This window comes from Hippocampus comes, unplaced genomic scaffold (genome assembly GCF_001891065.2).
Source record: "Hippocampus comes isolate QL1 unplaced genomic scaffold, H_comes_QL1_v1.1 scaffold68, whole genome shotgun sequence".
Lineage (NCBI taxonomy): Eukaryota > Metazoa > Chordata > Actinopteri > Syngnathiformes > Syngnathidae > Hippocampus > Hippocampus comes.
Genome location: NW_017805625.1, coordinates 3,893,214 through 3,913,974, shown reverse-complemented (window position 1 = coordinate 3,913,974; position 20,761 = coordinate 3,893,214). Strand labels below are relative to the sequence as shown.

The window sequence follows — 20,761 nt, the reverse complement described above, 5'->3', positions numbered from 1 at the left end:
CGTGAGCGTCGTACATGCACGTTACAGCTCACCTCGCATCGACGTCCATCAACTAAGATCGCCGCAAAAGACGCAAGTCGCCGTACCTTCAACGGCGATAGATTTTATTCCCTCCACACGTCATCACCGGTTGCATCCATTTGCTCACGAAATGTTTTCCCGGACTCCCTTTGGCTCTGTCTGCTTGCATGCTGGCTTCTGACTGTCATAAACAACCACACCTGTTTCCATGGCAGCAGCGAGCAGGCTGTACGCCGCGCACGCTCTCGGCTCGGCGAGGAGGAGAGGGCGTAAGGGAGAAGGGGAGGGAGGATTATTGGCGCTTCCATCAGCATCACAAGCACCGGAGAGGAAGCGGGAGCGGTAAAGAGGAGGGGAGCGGCGCGGGGTCTTCCTGCACACAGCGAGAGGAGGCGGGTCTTCCCCCTTCGCTCGCCGCGCTCATCGACAAGGATGGCACAATTTGCATACCACGTGACGGCCGCGCCAGCCGAGGCGAAGGGGTGGGGCGGGGTTCGGCCCTGTCTGCTCAGCGATGATGTCATGATTTATTTTGAGGAAGTGATGTCAGGCCTCTGCAGTGAGGCTGCTGGAGTCGACGGAGATTCGCTCGCTTCATGGCCTGAATTTCTCGGCTTGTCAGATGTAGTCTTCAGATCGGAGGAGATCTGATTGCTTTCAGACGAGTGTGGAGCACATCTCGCGTATGTCTATGATGCAGTTGGAGTGCACTGCAATGATAGATCTACCTTTGTGCACCATTTGTGGGTGTGGTCTCTGAGGATGCCTCATGAAAGTATTAAGCCTGGTTGTCTATCCCCTTAAATTAGGGATGGCCAACGTGAATGCTGGAGGGGGCCACCATTTTTCATCAGTGCTACTGGGGGCACACCCAGAGTGTGGTCGTGAGCTGCCAGTTGTACATCCCTGCCTTAAATGGTGCACTTTCATGTTTTATCCAAGCATTCATACTCTCATTTTGGTGCTGCACTGATTAATTGGCTCAATAAAGATTGGGAAAGACTGTTCCAGAGCACTTTTCCTGTTCCTGTGTCTTGGAGCCAATACCAGCTTTTGCTACCTTCTGGTAAGAAAAGTGGGGTACACCCATGACTGGACGCCTGCCAGTAATACGGGCACAGATAGACAAACAACCATTCACAGTCACATTCAAACCTCTCAACAATTTTGAGTCTTTGATGTACCTGACCTAAAATGTACATTTTGGGAATGTGTGGGGTGACCAGGACACCCAAAGAAACTCCACAAGCATGGTGAAAACATGCACACTCCACATTCAGTTGCTTTATTTTAATCTGAATTGCATCAATCCAAAATTCCACAATGACCTCTAAATCAAATCAAATAGGCCAATCGCAATCTTTGCAACTTCGCAGATTGCGTGACTTTGTGACCAAAACAAATCTGACTTGTTTTGCGAGTTGCTAGTTCGGACCAGCGACATCACGTTCCTTTTTTTTTTTTTTTTTTTGTGTGTGCGTGTGTGTGTTTATGATTGCACACTTCTGCAAGCATGAAATTTGAAAGGTGTTATTAAATTGAATGTTGAGGTTGACACAGGCTACAGCTGCTTTGGAGCAGCCACACACTGGGGCACATATAAACACGCACGCTTGTTTAACAAACATCTGCCAGTGTGTTGACTCAGCAGAGTATCGCAATAACAAGAGTAGGTTTCCAGTGTTTGAACAGTAACTAATACACTTGATACAAAATGTCCATAAATTCAATATAATGCGCGCGTGCGTGTGTGTGTGTGTGTGTGTGTGTGTGTGTGTGTGTGTGTGTGTGTGTGTGTTAGATTTGAGTTTCTGTACGCAAGTTGTGTTCCTTCCTTTCTTGATTGGCTGTTTATTACTTGCTCTTTTTGCTCGTGTGGCACATGTTTAAATTGTACTTACTTTCATCTCGATGATGGTTTGCAGGGCCTTTGTTTTGCTTGGATCCTGGTGCAGCTGATTTCTTCGGTGCAATTCCTTGGAGAACCAAACACACAACACGCTGGGAAAGTGTATATTGCAAAAATCATAAAGGCGTCGATATGTCATGTGATAGCATACCTCCCTAAGATGGATGTTTTCCTTCTCCTTCTGGTCTAGAATGACCTCCAAGTGTCCCAGCTGGGCTTCCGCCTCAGCAATGCGCCTGTTCCTCTCCTGCTCCTCCTCCTCAGAAACCCTGCCAGGCCCCGAGGGCAGCCCTTTACTCTGCAGCATCTCCAGCAGCTTCTTAATGGACTCGTCTCTGGCTCCCAGCGTCTGCTTCTGCGTCTCGATCCTCAGCTCCATCTCTTCCAGGGTTTTCCTCAGCAGGAAGAGTTCCTTGGCCTGCCGGTCGTGCTCGGCCTGCAGCCGGCGGAAGTTCTCCTCGGTCAACTCGATGGTGGTGAAGTGCTCGGCGCCGGAGCGGTTGCCGCTCTCCTGCTGCAGCAAGTGGTTGAGGGCGTCTGCTTCTGCGTCTCGATCCTCAGCTCCATCTCTTCCAGGGTTTTCCTCAGCAGGAAGAGTTCCTTGGCCTGCCGGTCGTGCTCGGCCTGCAGCCGGCGGAAGTTCTCCTCGGTCAGCTCGATGGTGGTGAAATGCTCGGCGCCGGAGCGGTTGCCGCTCTCTTGCTGCAGCAAGTGGTTGAGATCGCGTTGCGTGCGCAGCTCGTCCTGGAGAGCCTGGATGGTCATCTGGAGATGCTGATGAGGTTCAGACAAAACACACATAGGCTCATGTGTTGGAAAAAGTACAAATGTTTGAAGGTAGTGGAACAGACAGGAGGGTGACACATACTTCTGAAATGTTGGGAAGAATGTATTTAAAGTGGCGCAACCGTGGGTGGACAAACAGGAGGAGGAGGTCTTACCTTCTTTACCAGCTAATACCATCATCAAAGATGTCAACATAGAAAGATGCCTTACTTTGGAAAACATGTGACAGAGGATTAATCAGCATAAGGAGACCTGATGGAGTCCCAAAAGAATATGCGGGGCATCTATAGAAACCCATCAAACCAATATTCGTGTGCTGAGGTTCCTCTGTTTTATTGACCTGTATGAAATTAATTAAATTAATCTGTAAGTAAATTCAAAAGGCTGCTTCATAAAGATGCCTGGCAACCTAATATGACATAAAAATACTGCATCGTCCTTCAGAGGAAAATATTGAATCTACACCAGGCACAACATTCGGTACACTTGCACAACCTCGTTACATGCAGTACAAAACCTGAATCAGAAACGATACCATTAAGAAGTTTACAATGATATTGATTTTGATTGATACTGTCAGAGAGGTACTGATTCAACAATATGATTGTGGTGTCCTGATCCATATTTAGTCAGTTGTAAAGAGCAGAATCTGTATGTCCAAAAATCTTAACGAAAAAAATTCTGTGCCATCAGTTCGATTTACTAACACTAAAATTTTCCATCAACGAAAAGTTCAGTGTAGAATATTGAGTGTTTCACTCTGTTCTGTTCTCACTCAACAAAACAGAATGGACGGTTAAAGCATTTGCTTACTTGACTTTAATTGGCATAACACTGGAAGCACATGTACGGAACTCAGTCTCGTAACATTGGGGGAAACACACGTCACTTCCGGTTTCCTCACCCAAAGCTGCCCCCCTAGCGACAACTCAATCTAACAATACTATTGTTAGATCTAACAATACTATTGTTAGATTGAGTTAAAAAAAAAATCACAAATTCAGCTTTCCGTGTTATAGTCCGTTAGCACTCTCTAGCGGTTGAAGGTTCGTACAGCAGCTAAATAATAGGGGTTTTTAACTTCAAAGATCAATATTTTTCCTTTTTATGTTGGCATGTATCGACGCGCTCTGACGCAAAAACGGGCGCAACTTCATTTTAGTGCCCAGACTAGTCTAGTCTAGCACGTTTGGGACAACGATGCGCCTCACTTGGGCGTTGTGGTGCAGGGAGCTGCCGCGCCTCTGATGATAATTTGGTCACAGAAAAGTAGGCTGCGTTCCATGCGCGCGGTTAGTCTGCACTTTGAGCTAGACTTGCGCGGATATGAACTCCTCACATTCAAAGTGACTCAAATTGGAAGCGAAGACTGGAACCAACTGCTCCTGATTTGAAGTGAAAAAGGTTAACAACTGCTTAACTTCTGTGTGAGCACGTAGAATGTGCTAACAGACGTTTCTTAGCGGGACGTTGGATGACTGCTTGCTTCGGTAGCTTTGCCCTGGTGTCCTGAATTCGACAGAATATTGTTAACATTTTTGAAATAATACTATACACGGACATTTTTTGATGGTACAAAATAGTGTGAGAAATTTGGTAGTTAAAAAAATGTAAATAACGAATAATTCAAACTGATATCACAGATGTACCTCTTCAGTAATCAGGGGTTGTGAGTTGTGGTTTTGCACGAGGAAGACACATTTGGAGTGAAAGGATTAACAACAATACGTGTAATTTACCTATAGGAACATATTTTGGGGCAGCATGAGTGAAATGGTATTGGTGGCCATTCATGGGAATCTTTTGAATTTCTACTTGGTGTCACATAAGGAGAAGAGGTGTCAAGGGATTGCCAGGTTTCTGCAAATACACATCACACTGAAGGTGACTCTATGTTGTGCACGCCACATTTGGTGCAAACATAGGGACAAACCTTTGTTCTCCTGGCATCCAGCAGCTGCACAGCATGGGCAGAATGAACAGAAAAAAATAAAAATAAAACACAAATGTATGGTAAAACAGTCAGTGTCAGGTTATGACGTCACAGAGACGAATGGGCAACATGAACCTGACCAATTTTGGAAAAAAGAAGCCTCTTTACTGTTTGTCCAGCTGTTTATGTTACTCACATTTCGATCACAAGATTCCTTCAGAAAAAAAATATATATTGACCTTTCTGGAAAGAGATGACTGCAAAGTCACAAACAACATTCACCCTTTACCTTTACTATGAATGACTTGACTCGTTTTTACCTCACTAAAAAAATAATTGAAAATCCAACATTTTAAAATGAAATATAATTGCAGCCCATTGAAAGAAAAGTTGTGATCTTATAAATACATTTTACGTAATTTACACCAGATAGTCGACGCCACTGTTACTCATTGTGGTTACTATAAAAGCACATTTTGACACGTCATAACGTTTTTTTTTTGGTCTACCGTGAAAGCTCACGTGATTCAACACATTTTTAATTGACTGTTGCTTCTGCAACGCTGTGACAGCATTCACCTGCCATTCAAATTCCAAATCGCAGCAAAACTAAAGGCTGAAATATTAATACAGTACGTGAGTAAGTAAAGATCCTGCTAAATGATGAGATGAGGCGTCACTGTCACCGACTGAAATTTGGAATGGCGCTTTGGACAGAAATGTATTTCATCGTGTGTGCGTGTCATCTTCCTGTCATCCCTGTCCTCGTCAGCTCAGTCCAAGTTAGCGTTGCTGTAAAGTCAAATGGTCATCTTCAGTCTTTGCCCTCATCAGCTCTTCTATTTAGATACGCAAGCCTTATCGTTCCCGTGGAGTCTGTCAGGTGTATTTAGCAGTTCCCAACCTCCTGTTTGACAGCTCACGGCAGGTTATGATTTGTAGTTGTGGCTTTAATTTCCAACATTTCACAAAATACACTCAATAATAATTATGGAGAACACAGCCGTATAAAGCAGGATCTGTTCAAGTGGAGGCCCTTTGGCAAAGTTCGCAAAAAAACACCTTTGCTTGAGGAGTCACTGTTGTGTTATATAACTGAACTGGATGATACTGAGGGGTGGTTCCTGATATTTAATAAGCATTTTCAGCTACCTGGCCCGATCAAAACATTAGAAATCAGTATGATGCAGAACAGTTTTACACAAATTTTGTATTGTATTCGCACCAACACAGCACCGGTATAATCATGAGAATTATCCCACGATCTCTGTCAGCAAGCAGTGTAACTTAATGTTCTTGCTGTGTGTATTTACGACCACTAGTCGGCAGTGTTTTTCTTCTGGCATCATCTGTAAAAGTTCCTGCTGAGTGAGAGGCTGCTGCCATGTACCGCGATGTTAGTCACACTCCATGTGTGAGTCATTACCAGAATCCATCCACCGCTCATAGCCTCCATTTCGTGTCATTTTCCATTCAAGTCTTCTGTCACAGACATCGTAGCCATTTCAACAAGTTAAAATGTAGCAATGGAGAATAAAAAAAACTCACATCCCACCATGATAATGACACAATGCAATGACTCACAATAAAAATATAGATTTCAATTTTGATTGGTCAATCAATAACGTCAAAAGAGTGGTGCATCTCCTCTCAGCGTGTCCGTCCAGTATCTCAGCTTCCTCTTTATCTCATGTTCTGCCCTGATCAATAGCCTTCCGTCTTGGAGCTAAAGTGCTTAGTGCAGTCAATGAGTGCATTTGCATAATTGCACTAAGGCTGAAAAAGACTGTGACTCAACCATCAATAGCAGGAGCGTACCACTTCCTGTGAGTCAGTCAAATCCCATCTGATATTGTCGTGGTCACCGTGCCGATGAGAAAAAACACTTATCCTTTGCTATGCCCGTGTGCTAGATCCGAAAAGTGAGATGCTCCCCATTTTTTAATGCCCAACTGATCGCATTCATTCCGCATACACACCGTATTAAGGTCTCATTTTGACAGCATTCCCAGCGTCTGCTTCTGAGTCTCGATCCTCAGCTCCATCTCTTCCAGGGTTTTCCTCAGCAGGAAGAGTTCCTTGGCCTGCCGGTCGTGCTCGGCCTGCAGCCGGCGGAAGTTCTCCTCGGTCAGCTCGATGGTGGTGAAATGCTCGGCGCCGGAGCGGTTGCCGCTCTCTTGCTGCAGCAAGTGGTTGAGATCGCGTTGCGTGCGCAGCTCGTCCTGGAGAGCCTGGATGGTCATCTGGAGATGCTGATGAGGTTCAGACAAAACACACATAGGCTCATGTGTTGGAAAAAGTACAAATGTTTGAAGGTAGTGGAACAGACAGGAGGGTGACACATACTTCTGAAATGTTGGGAAGAATGTATTTAAAGTGGCGCAACCGTGGGTGGACAAACAGGAGGAGGAGGTCTTACCTTCTTTACCAGCTAATACCGTCATCAAAGATGTCAACATAGAAAGATGCCTTACTTTGGAAAACATGTGACAGAGGATTAATCAGAATAGGGAGACTTGATGGAGTCCCAAAAGAATATGCGGGGCATCTATAGAAACCCATCAAACCAATATTCGTGTGCTGAGGTTTCTCTGTTTTATTGACCTGTATGAAATTAATTAAATGAATCTGTAAATTCAAAAGGCTGCTTCATAAAGATGCCTGGCAACCTAATATGACATAAAAATACTGCATCGTCCTTCAGAGGAAAATATTGAATCTACACCAGGCACAACATTCGGTACACTTGCACAACCTCGTTACATGCAGTACAAAACCTGAATCAGAAACGATACCATTAAGAAGTTTACAATGATATTGATTTTGATTGATACTGTCAGAGAGGTACTGATTCAACAATATGATTGTGGTGTCCTGATCCATATTTAGTCAGTTGTAAAGAGCAGAATCTGTATGTCCAAAAACCTTAACGAAAAAAATTCTGTGCCATCAGTTCGATTTACTAACACTAAAATTTTCCATCAACGAAAAGTTCAGTGTAGAATATTGAGTGTTTCACTCTGTTCTGTTCTCACTCAACAAAACAGAATGGACGGTTAAAGCATTTGCTTACTTGACTTTAATTGGCATAACACTGGAAGCACATGTACGGAACTCAGTCTCGTAAGATTGGGGGAACCACGTCACTTCCGGTTTCCTGACCCAAAGCTGTCCCCCTAGCAACAACTCAATCGAACAATGTTCGATTGAGTTAAAAAAAAAAATCACAAATTCAGCTTGCCGTGTTATAGTCCGTTAGCACCCTCTAGCGGTTGAATGTTCGTACAGCAGCTAAATAGGGGTTTTTAACTTCAAAGATCAATATTTTTCCTTTTTATGTTGGCATGTATCGACGCGCTCTGACGCAAAAACGGGCGCAACTTCATTTTAGTGCCCAGACTAGTCTAGTCTAGCACGTTTGGGACAACGATGCGCCTCACTTGGGCGTTGTGGTGCAGGGAGCTGCCGCGCCTCTGATGATAATTTGGTCACAGAAAAGTAGGCTGCGTTCCATGCGCGCGGTTAGTCTGCACTTTGAGCTAGACTTGCGCGGATATGAACTCCTCACATTCAAAGTGACTCAAATTGGAAGCGAAGACTGGAACCAACTGCTCCTGATTTGAAGTGAAAAAGGTTAACAACTGCTTAACTTCTGTGTGAGCACGTAGAATGTGCTAACAGACGTTTCTTAGCGGGACGTTGGATGACTGCTTGCTTCGGTAGCTTTGCCCTGGTGTCCTGAATTCGACAGAATATTGTTAACATTTTTGAAATAATACTATACACGGACATTTTTTGATGGTACAAAATAGTGTGAGAAATTTGGTAGTTAAAAAAATGTAAATAACGAATAATTCAAACTGATATCACAGATGTACCTCTTCAGTAATCAGGGGTTGTGAGTTGTGGTTTTGCACGAGGAAGACACATTTGGAGTGAAAGGATTAACAACAATACGTGTAATTTACCTATAGGAACATATTTTGGGGCAGCATGAGTGAAATGGTATTGGTGGCCATTCATGGGAATCTTTTGAATTTCTACTTGGTGTCACATAAGGAGAAGAGGTGGAAAGGGATTGCCAGGTTTCTGCAAATACACATCACACTGAAGGTGACTCTATGTTGTGCACGCCACATTTGGTGCAAACATAGGGACAAACCTTTGTTCTCCTGGCATCCAGCAGCTGCACAGCATGGGCAGAATGAACAGAAAAAAAAAATAAAATAAAACACAAATGTATGGTAAAACAGTCAGTGTCAGGTTATGACGTCACAGAGACGAATGGGCAACATGAACCTGACCAATTTTGGAAAAAAGAAGCCTCTTTACTGTTTGTCCAGCTGTTTATGTTACTCACATTTCGATCACAAGATTCCTTCAGAAAAAAAATATATATTGACCTTTCTGGAAAGAGATGACTGCAAAGTCACAAACAACATTCACCCTTTACCTTTACTATGAATGACTTGACTCGTTTTTACCTCACTAAAAAAATAATTGAAAATCCAACATTTTAAAATGAAATATAATTGCAGCCCATTGAAAGAAAAGTTGTGATCTTATAAATACATTTTACGTAATTTACACCAGATAGTCGACGCCACTGTTACTCATTGTGGTTACTATAAAAGCACATTTTGACACGTCATAACGTTTTTTTTTTGGTCTACCGTGAAAGCTCACGTGATTCAACACGACATTTTTAATTGGCTGTTGCTTCTGCAACGCTGTGACAGCATTCACCTGCCATTCAAATTCCAAATCGCAGCAAAACTAAAGGCTGAAATATTAATACAGTACGTGAGTAAGTAAAGATCCTGCTAAATGATGAGATGAGGCGTCACTGTCACCGACTGAAATTTGGAATGGCGCTTTGGACAGAAATGTATTTCATCGTGTGTGCGTGTCATCTTCCTGTCATCCCTGTCCTCGTCAGCTCAGTCCAAGTTAGCGTTGCTGTAAAGTCAAATGGTCATCTTCAGTCTTTGCCCTCATCAGCTCTTCTATTTAGATACGCAAGCCTTATCGTTCCCGTGGAGTCTGTCAGGTGTATTTAGCAGTTCCCAACCTCCTGTTTGACAGCTCACGGCAGGTTATGATTTGTAGTTGTGGCTTTAATTTCCAACATTTCACAAAATACACTCAATAATAATTATGGAGAACACAGCCGTATAAAGCAGGATCTGTTCAAGTGGAGGCCCTTTGGCAAAGTTCGCAAAAAAACACCTTTGCTTGAGGAGTCACTGTTGTGTTATATAACTGAACTGGATGATACTGAGGGGTGGTTCCTGATATTTAATAAGCATTTTCAGCTACCTGGCCCGATCAAAACATTAGAAATCAGTATGATGCAGAACAGTTTTACACAAATTTTGTATTGTATTCGCACCAACACAGCACCGGTATAATCATGAGAATTATCCCACGATCTCTGTCAGCAAGCAGTGTAACTTAATGTTCTTGCTGTGTGTATTTACGACCACTAGTCGGCAGTGTTTTTCTTCTGGCATCATCTGTAAAAGTTCCTGCTGAGTGAGAGGCTGCTGCCATGTACCGCGATGTTAGTCACACTCCATGTGTGAGTCATTACCAGAATCCATCCACCGCTCATAGCCTCCATTTCGTGTCATTTTCCATTCAAGTCTTCTGTCACAGACATCGTAGCCATTTCAACAAGTTAAAATGTAGCAATGGAGAATAAAAAAAACTCACATCCCACCATGATAATGACACAATGCAATGACTCACAATAAAAATATAGATTTCAATTTTGATTGGTCAATCAATAACGTCAAAAGAGTGGTGCATCTCCTCTCAGCGTGTCCGTCCAGTATCTCAGCTTCCTCTTTATCTCATGTTCTGCCCTGATCAATAGCCTTCCGTCTTGGAGCTAAAGTGCTTAGTGCAGTCAATGAGTGCATTTGCATAATTGCACTAAGGCTGAAAAAGACTGTGACTCAACCATCAATAGCAGGAGCGTACCACTTCCTGTGAGTCAGTCAAATCCCATCTGATATTGTCGTGGTCACCGTGCCGATGAGAAAAAACACTTATCCTTTGCTATGCCCGTGTGCTAGATCCGAAAAGTGAGATGCTCCCCATTTTTTAATGCCCAACTGATCGCATTCATTCCGCATACACACCGTATTAAGGTCTCATTTTGACAGCATTTAAATTTCTATATAAAAATAAAGAAACATTTTGTGTTGTGATGTACAGTATGTAGCTCAGCCTCCATTTTGGGGCTTGTGCTGAAAAGGGCCCGGGCGTGTTGAGCGTCACTGCCGGTCGTGACTCAGTCAGACATAACTGGCTCCAGCTCGTATCTTTGCCGCCAGCAGGTTCTGTCCAGCTTCGGCAGCTCTGGAAATTGTGCTGAAGTCAAACAGTCGTATGTTGTTGGAACCGCCTCGACGACTCTCACACAATAGTGCTGTTTGGACGTGGTAAACACAGGCCCTTATTCCCTCACCTTATTAAGCAGATGAATGATGCGCATTATTTGCTAAAGCTTACAGAGCCCTCGAGGCACCTGCTCTGAGAGTTGCTATAATGCAAACTATACTGAGAGATATCAAGCGCCGCTTGCTTTCTTGACTTCATCACCTTCTCCGGAGGAATCATTTTGACGTAGCAAATCAGCAAACTGGAATATGTTAGTCACTAAATTAATTCGGGTTCTGTTTTATGAAATTGCGCCTTGACATACCGGTAGTTCTATTCTATAATCTTGTATAACTTAAAACTGCATGTATGGGAAAAATAAAAGCATGGGGGATGTCTACAATTTCTGTTATGTTGTGAGTTTCTCATAGAGGAGAAGATGTGAAATTCACTCACATGAAAGAAAAAATGAAAATCGTTCACTCATGTTCTAACAGGCAGTTAGCGGGAACTGAACTCAAGCTACTTGCACGGAAGTCAAGCGAATGAGCCACCACACCATAGGTGAACATAAAACATATATAATTCTTAATTATTGTCTAATCCTACAGTATATGGGCATTAAGGCATGAGCAAAACAATGAATTCAAAGGTGGCCCAAGGCTCTTCCACAATAGTCTTGGCCGTTTAACTACACAGTCGTTCTTCAGACAATGTCTGGCCCAGCGTGCACATTTTAGGAACCCAGAAATCAAGATAGAAAAGAGCAATTATGGCACGCCGCCACATCTGCCTGTGAACATAATTGAGTGCAGCGCTCGAGATAACGCCGAGTGCAAGAAATGGTCTACATCCAGCAAAAGAAGTCCAAAATGTGCATCTTTTTGTATTTTACTCTCTGAAATATATGCAACTAGGTTTAACACGTGTAAAAGGATCCAAAACCAAGTGCTGAATAGTGCTGAACAATGACATACATAGAATGAATGAATCCCAGCCCCCGTGGCTCTTCAGGTGCAACCATCAAAGTGTGACCGAGAACGAAAGCTCCACACTAACACGCCGTCTCTTTAAACTCGAGGGAAGCCACAGATGCAGAAGCAACAGACGTTTCGGTTTGAAATTGAATGGGAGGTCCACACAATCTGGCTTTAACAATAAAAGAAAGAGTTGTGCTGCTTTGGCTGATCGTAACATGGAAGAGAACAATAAAGATAACACCTTTTACTTGGCTTGAAAATGGAGCTGCATCGTGCCAGAGTCTGGATACACTCGAGTATCCCAACAAGCAAAATACCAACCGAGCGCATACGCCACTACACTTCTTCTGGCTAAGTTTTTTTTTTTTATTAGCAATTTGCATAATGAGATGAAGATGACAAGCTACGAAATGAGCATGACTCAAGGCGGAGTGGAAATTGGAACCTAGATTATGTTCAGTCTGGAATGACTTTACTTATTTTAGAAACGAGTATACGAGGCTATCACCAAATAAAAGACATCTGCGCTTTGGGGGATTTTATGCATTTAGTAAAAGATCAACTTTTTTTGCAACGGAGGCGGACAGATGATCAGAGGAATTAAAAGGCGGGAAGCTTTTTTTTTTGTGTCGTCTGTCTCTGAGCGAGGTGCCCACTCTTGTCACAAGTTGATTTAACTGGGTCATGTCGACACCCCCGCACTCAGGATAGCCAACGAAGGACCCCACGCAGACTTTGATGAATATTCTCGTGTCAAAATGTGGTGAATGCTCTTCAGTAAACACCTGGCATACGTGGTTCAGCACAACATTTCTGCCCCTGTTTTATGATCTGGTGCATTCTTAATTGAACGCGGGTTTAGACAAGCAAGTCCGACTTTAGAGTTGTCCGCCTTTAGAGTAGTCCCACATTGTGCAGCAACATGAAGGGCAGCACTAAAGTCTGCTGGAAGAGATGCCGCGTAATTAACAGAAAGCAGATGATGCCCCATCGGTGTAACACAGTGGGTCACCATATTTGGCTGTTTAATATTTGTTGTTCCTCCAGAGCAGAGAGACCATGTTTGTGAGGATTGATGGATGCTGTTTGTGTCGAAGGAGTTGCTCGAAGGCTTGTGATTACTGCCGCAGACTTTCATTAGATGCAATTATGTGGAAGTTATATTGAATGATTCTCTTTTATTTTATGAGTCACTGAACCCCAACTGCAGAGACAAACAAGCAAGCACTCCCTGCCTCTTATTTTGGGCAAATTTAAGTGGGAGAGTGAGAACAGGCACGGAGGAATGTTGTGGTGCCTTCAGTTATGAGCGACCAGATTTAGCAATTTTTTTTTTTTTTTTTTTAGATACGGGCCATCATTTTACAGGCTTTTTTTAATTTTTGCTTTTACTTGTGAGTAAAAATTGGAGATAAGAGTGCTTCAAAAAAGATGCATCAAAATGTTTGATTAATACCCCTCCCAGTCGAAGTTTGCTGACATAAAACCAAGAGAATCACATATTGTGTATTTAAAAATACAATATTACTTTGCCTTAAACTCCGGTAGTTTAATGCTCACACAATGCCATACACGGGTTAACGAAGAGCATCCATGTGGCTTTATTATAAAAAGTGATATCTGAACACGACTGGCGCAGCAACACACGTAGACAGAAAACAGAACAATGCTCACTGCCACAAGCATATATACTTTATCGTCTATGAAAAACACTTAATATTACAGCAGCGTACTGAATCAATACAAGTAGTTGTGGAACTGTTATCTATTTGTGTATGGATGATTGCGCCATGTTGGCCTAGTTCGCACGCACCAGAAGGAGCTGCAATGAATGAATCTTTAATCATGCATCAACTATTTAGTTATGCTTTTATAAAGTACAGTACGAAAGAGTGTTATTTCCCTTATTATGAAAAAAAAACTATGAAAGTCCTCACTGATATTTGGGGGATGAAAAATGAAACTAATATGCGAAACTTTATACTCCCGATTTTGACCTATTGTGGACGGGTCTCGAATGTTCCCTTGCGATGAGGGCAACTGTACTACAAAGAGACATTTCTTGTATGAAGGTTTGATTATTATTATTTTTTTTTAATCCCAAAATACCACAAATATGGGCGGTGCATACCGTGCAGCTATGTTCAAATGAACGTGTCGAATATTCACGCATTAAAGTGCAGTAACTCTTTCCAGAAAGGCCTCCGAAACATAAAAGTGGTCTACCACGTAAAAGAGGGTGAGAAAAATACCGCACGGCAAAAGTTGATGGACAAGAGGCCATCACAGAGCTCTCCCTGTAGGAAATGGCAGAAAGCGTGCACATGGGTCTCACCTGGTTCTCCTCATGAGTGACTCTCATCTGCTCCTTCAGGATAGACGTGCGCGCCGCCTCCTCCTTCCTCATGATGCGCTCCTTCTTCAGTTCGGGGCTCCAGAAGCTCTTGATGCTGTTAGTGGACGAGCCCAGCTTGCTGTCCTTCAGGTCCAGCTCCCTGCGCAGCATCTCGTTCTCCCTCTGCATATCCCTGAACTGGGCCTGCATCTCCAGCAGTTCCCCCCCACTGCTCCGCACCGCCTGCCTGAGCAGGGCGGAGGGCACCCCCTGATGGTGGTGGTGGTGGGCGTGCAGCATGGAGATGGAGCCCAGGTCACTGTAAGACAGAAGGTCAGCATGGGGCAGTCCCACCGAAGCGATGTTGGGACTACTGCCCATGGCTGTGACGCGGCCCCCGTACATGGCCCGGTTGGTGGCCCGACCCAGAGTGGTGGTGCCTTTGGGGTACGTGGCCGTGGAGCCCACGCCCTCGTGGTCGCTCAGGTACATGGGGCCTGAAGTGGCGTAGGCAGCGTTGAGAGACTGGATGTTCTCCATGGAGAGCGTCTTGCCCCCCGCGCCGCTCCCGCCCCCGCTGTTGGCCCTCCGATGGCCCAGTCTGGGGGACCGAGGCAGGCGCGGGGAGCGTGCGGGGCTGCTCTCTAAGTGACCTACAGCTCTGGCACTGCCGTACATGTCCCGTGAGTCGGCCGCACGGCCACCAGGGGGGTCCTTAACGGGGGCGCGCTGCGATGATACTGCACAGGTTCGCTGAACCGCACATGGGTGACTTGATTTATGGTCTTGGGGAGGTGGAGCTGGTCAAAGTTGGAAGGAGCAACGGGGAGGCGCCTGGAGGAGGACAAACACTTTGGATTTGTCAGGTGAATGACACACAAATTTAAAATGACAACCTCAAAGAATAACTAAATGTTCTTTCGGAGGTTTGACTGCGTTAAAACCCTCCAGGCTACCCTGACAGCATTCGGCAGCTCCCTCAGCCAGAGACTGATACACCCGCGCTGCAAGACGGAGAGGTACCGCCGCTCGTTCCTGCCGACTGCTGTCAGGCTATTGAATAGACACACCTGAAAACCTGGACCTGGACCTATTTATTTGTTGACGTTTTAATTTGCCTTAATAAGGAATGCTGCTTAGCCTGTAAGCTCTCTGGACTTTTTGTTAGTATTTTGAAACATGGATGTCGATTTTATAATAGTGGAAAAAACATAAACATGTTGCAAAGCTGAAAATCTGGTGCAAAACACGTGCTTAAAGGCATTTGAACAAATGTTGGGAGTTTGCATATGTCAAACTTTTGATGATTTCCACGTAAGCAAATATCGGAATCCTTGACTACTAATAATCGGCATTGGTCCTGGGGAAAAAAAAACATATCTATCACTAAAGCTTCACCTTGTGATCGATACTGGACCATCTGTGAGAAACTCGAGCATCCGACAGAGCTACGGTACTTTCTCTCCGGCGGCACTTGCTATTCCGACCAGTTGCCATGGTGATGACGTCTGGGCTACCAGAGATTAAGCACCTCAGTCGCTGGCCGTCATTTACCAAAGGTGACAGAGGAGAAAAGACGTGTCGTTGAAAGAGTATTCATTTAAGATTGTCCATGCGTTGTTGTTGGATTTTTGGTGGATTGATCAGATAGCATCAGGTCTCCATTGTTGAAGACATTCGCAAGGTCATTTCTGAGAAGAAAAGGTCAGAGAGGACACTACTCTTCTCTCCAAAAGTGAGTTAGCACGTTGAAGTTGAAAAGTCCAAAAATCATCTGTCAAAAAAAATAAACAAAAAATTCTTCTTCTGTGCGTTCGCCGGAGACCCGCTGAGACGCCACGGTAAATTAAATTCCAATTTAACACAGTGGAGCCTGTACAACAAGCTGCTCTTATCTTCACTGGTCAGCTTTCAACAGCTCGAGACAAATTGGCAGTGCGGGCAAAACCGTCCCCACCTTGAATGAACTACAAATGCTTTGCCAGAAAAAAGTGAGGCTCATAATGTGCGTCGTCTTTAAGTGTCATTGAAATAAATTGTTTAACAGGCCAATGAATGTCACTCCATTGTCTGCTCCCTAAATGTCCTTGCTCCACTGTGGGGAAAATGAAATTTTATCAATGAAATGGTATTGTTGCATCGTTCTTTGCGAGTGTTTCTTTCTGAATGTTCCGAATTCCAATTTCAGTGCTGCCCAGAGATGTAGCGCACATTTCCACAGGTGATGTGTTCACCTTCAGATCATTAATTGGCCGAAAATCAAAAGTAATTTAGCAGTGCACTCCAATGTGCCTCATTCACTTCAAGACACAAATAATTGGTCACCAAATTCTAGAAGAATCAATCATTTATTTTGCCCAACCCATCAGGAAAACGTACATGATATTGCTTGAAAGGAAATAAGTGGACTATCCTCACTCTTTTTTTGGATTTTTTAATTTTTTTTTTTTTAACTGAATTATTTTTGTGGAGTTGCCTGGCTTTGCAATTAAATGATGCCACGCCCCCTCAAATACAAAAAAAAATAAAATTCTAATTCGCTTCTGAATTATATACGAACCTAAAATACACTAAAGAAAAAAAAATGCTTCAACCTCATACTAGAAATTTAAAAAATAATTTACTCAATTCACAAAAAAAAAAAGACATTTTTGCTTTTCCTTTGGAATTATCTAAACACACCATTAAGGCCCTGTATCCCTCCCAAAAAATAAAAATCCGCCTTTATGGAAAAAAATATAAAAAAGTTATATATAAAGTTATATATAAAAATATATAAAGCTTGTATAGTAATTATAATCCAAAATAATTGTAAAGTATTGATAATTTGTACTGTGTGTATAATGTTTTTGGCTCCTCATGTAGCTAGAGTAATTCAACTATGTATATATATATATATAATTTTTATTTTTATTTTTTTTGTAAAGTCAGTTTTTTTATAAAAACAGCTGTGACATTTTATTGTGTTGGAGGGCTTCATAAAGTGTCCTGGCAGGTGCATGCAGGCTTTTTCCAATGCAGATTTGGAGTGTTCTGACTTTTTGCTTCTATTTTGAGCCACACGCCAACATTATACAGTACATACCAGCATTGCACAGGCATAACGAACATCATATGATTCAAGTTTCTCTTGAAAAGGAGATTTTTCATCTCAGTGGCATCATCCTCGTGGTTGAATAAAATAACGATTCAGTGAGAGATCAGAACACCTCTCGAAGAGTCAAGTGAGGGCCACAGGACGAATCATCACTGGCAATTTATTGAGCATTGGAGTGGAGAGGACACAGATGACATGCCACAAAGATTTCGCCGGTGAATGTCTGGGACTTTTTGGGGAAAGGTGGGCCCCATCCATTGTGTTCGGATGAAACAGGGAGGAGGGAGGGGAGACAAGTGGTCGAAAGGAGACGATGGCGCTCTCCTTTTGAGGTCAGAGCCTCAGAGTCTCAGGCAGACAAAGAAGGACATTTTTCTAAAAATAGCCCTCAATATGGGTTGATAAGAGTCATTTCACCCGAGAAGCAGCACCAATCCCTTGGAGTGTGCTGCAAAATGCAGCCTCCTCATCATGTATTCTACTACTGAGCCTCAACGCCCCAAATGTATCCCATTCAGAGAGGATGATTGTCATTCTTTCAATATCGGGGTCAAAGGGACTGAATTGGACATTTACAAATGTCTTCATGTTAAAAATCCCGCACTGAAGCGTTGACTATTGAAACACTGATTCTAATATTTGAATTATATGTGATGCTGCATAAGGAGCACAGACCTACTGACAGCTCATTGGGCCTCCATGTTTGATGGCCCCGGCGTGGTGCGCCTCGAGCCCCTGAACGCACCACTGTGACACCAGAGAGGTGCCAAATAAAAGCCTTATTTTATTCGCCGCTGCATTGTTTTGCAGACGGCGTTAGGACGCAAATCGTCCGCTGTCTAGTGATCAATGACCGGCCGGGAACGAGTAAGGGTCCCTTTAAGCGGCTCGCAAACGCAATCGACGGGATGGAAAAAGAGAACACTTCACGGACCGTGCGAGCGATTTCGAGATAAACGGGTTGCGATTAACGTGCAGAAAGACACTCACCTCCCCCGATGTCAATTCCTCTCTTGTGCTGCTTGACGAACGGAATCACGTCGCCTCCATTCAGCCGAGCAGCCTCCCTCAGCATCCTGCGCTGTCATTGGTTCTCCTCTGCACGCCAGCATCATCATCGTCACTACCGCAAGTGGCAGCTGCATGCGCGAGGAGGGAGGTGTGTGAGAGTGTGTATGTGTGTGTTTACGTACTCCCACATCTTCTGGGGTCTTGGTTCAAATAAGAACACTTTAGTATTATGGCACGGCACTATTTCTCGAAAAGCGAAAAAAAAACTGTATATTCGCCCTGAATTTGGTCTCACAGGCACAACTTGTTCTCATGATGTGCAGTCTACTATGCACCGCCCCCAACATGCCGTTTAAAGATGGCTCATGTCATACTACTAAGGCATGGATGCTGCTAATCCCATTGAAGGAGGGGGGGATTTTCAAGGATACTCCGCTTGAAAGACGAAACTAAATGTAATGGAGTAAACTGGTCACTCATTTCTTGCTCCACTGCCATCCAACCATGCATGGTCCTCAAACATCTGTTCCGGTTTATATGCCTCATGGCTTAAGTACAAAAAGAATATGGACATGTCTTCGGGGGCAGGGGATTAAACCTGTGTCCACACAATAATAGATTGTTGCCATGCAATGCACACAAAGCACAAATTCATAACATTATCAACATCAGATCCGGACATATGAGTTAGGAAATGGAGTGCATTGTCCCTTCATGGCCATACACAATTTTTTATTTTTCATACGCACATATATCTGCATGTGTTATCCTTTGTTACCTCCACTGGGGACTCAACACTTTTCTTCCTTTATTTCTGGTGAGGCATTTGTTGATTCTATTGGACACACCTGCCAAAACAGTACACTGGAAAACAGCATTAACAGGATTAGAAGCCACAATTGCACAAATTACAAATATAAATTTGAGCATGTCCTTCACAAGTGTTAACTAAACGGTCCCCATGGCTCCCTGCTTCTCTCCTTCCAAATTACACAGACTTTGTCCCACGTTGCATCCTAAACGCTGATGCTAAGTGTGCTTGACAGGGCCCAAAGGAGAAGCATCAGCAATTCTGAGTCGTGAGCTGCAAACACACGTATGCACACGCACACAGGCAGTGCATCTCGTGCACACTTTGTGTTATACTTGGTTAAATTCATGCTCAACGTAAGTGGCACCGAGGCAGCGCACCCATCTTATCACTACGCGGGACATCAGGGGGCAAAGGTCACACAGAATACAGTATTAGCCTCTTTACCTTCTCACCGTGTGTTTCTGTGAAAGCTATCAAGCCTCCTGGTTACTGAAAGGTGCCTGGAATGGTAAACTCGACGGTTCTTTGGATGCTAACAAATGGACGGGTGCGACACGATACGAAAGTTGTTGATCAAATGTTTTATTGAAGGAAAATATGGAAATTTACAACCTTGCCTCACCGGGATTAGCTCCAGTGACTGGGAAGAGCATATTAGCGGTGCAGAAAAGAAATAGATGGAATTACATTTTTGCCTTATTACAAATCCCTGTTGATGTTACTACTTAATCATTCAAGGAGACGTTCTAAAAAATTTAAAAAAAAACTGTGATTAAGATATGTGATTGGTTATAACGTCGACATGACTCACGACAACAGCCAGTAGATCTTTTGCCCAGCAGTCCGATGGTTCTGGGAAATGACGTGTGCTGTGATCACTGATGCTCTCTGCTGGCCTCCAGTGGTGATGTGACTCAACATTCAATTAATTGAAATGGCTCCCGATTAAACTGAAATATTCCGGGAGGTATTTCAACGAGATCCCAATAAAGGCTTAATTCAAAAAAAAAAAAAACGTTACCAGAATCAGGTTCTAAATTGTCAGGTTCAAAATGAGTTATTGCACAGTCGGCCGTACATTTAAAGGACTTATCGAAACCTAGTGACAAAAAAAGACAAGGAGCCGCTTCTCTGCACGGGGATTTTTTTTCAACTCTCCCTTTTAATCCGCACCACTCCCGGCCTGAAAAAAATGCAAAACGGATCGGGGAGTGCATTGTCCCTTCATGGCCATACACAATTTTTTATTTTTCATACGCACATATATCTGCATGTGTTATCCTTTGTTACCTCCACTGGGGACTCAACACTTTTCTTCCTTTATTTCTGGTGAGGCATTTGTTGATTCTATTGGACACACCTGCCAAAACAGTACACTGGAAAACAGCATTAACAGGATTAGAAGCCACAATTGCACAAATTACAAATATAAATTTGAGCATGTCCTTCACAAGTGTTAACTAAACGGTCCCCATGGCTCCCTGCTTC

General features: G+C 43.5%; 1 protein-coding gene across 1 annotated transcript in view; it reads right to left on the bottom strand.

Moving 5' to 3' along the window:
* The window catches only part of erc2 (ELKS/RAB6-interacting/CAST family member 2), a 34,804-nt gene extending 16,175 nt beyond the window's left edge, over positions 1-18,629 (bottom strand). Inside the window, exons 1-8 of the mRNA XM_019880474.1 lie at positions 18,439-18,629; positions 14,352-15,185; positions 8,812-8,835; positions 6,651-6,901; positions 4,171-4,225; positions 2,541-2,704; positions 2,082-2,499; positions 1,923-1,997 (exon numbers count right to left, since the gene is read on the bottom strand). Coding sequence (XP_019736033.1) covers positions 1,923-1,997; positions 2,082-2,499; positions 2,541-2,704; positions 4,171-4,225; positions 6,651-6,901; positions 8,812-8,835; positions 14,352-15,029 — 1,665 coding nt within the window. The 5' untranslated portion in view covers positions 15,030-15,185; positions 18,439-18,629. The remainder of the gene's footprint in view (positions 1-1,922; positions 1,998-2,081; positions 2,500-2,540; positions 2,705-4,170; positions 4,226-6,650; positions 6,902-8,811; positions 8,836-14,351; positions 15,186-18,438) is intronic.
* Positions 18,630-20,761: the final 2,132 nt, after the last annotated feature.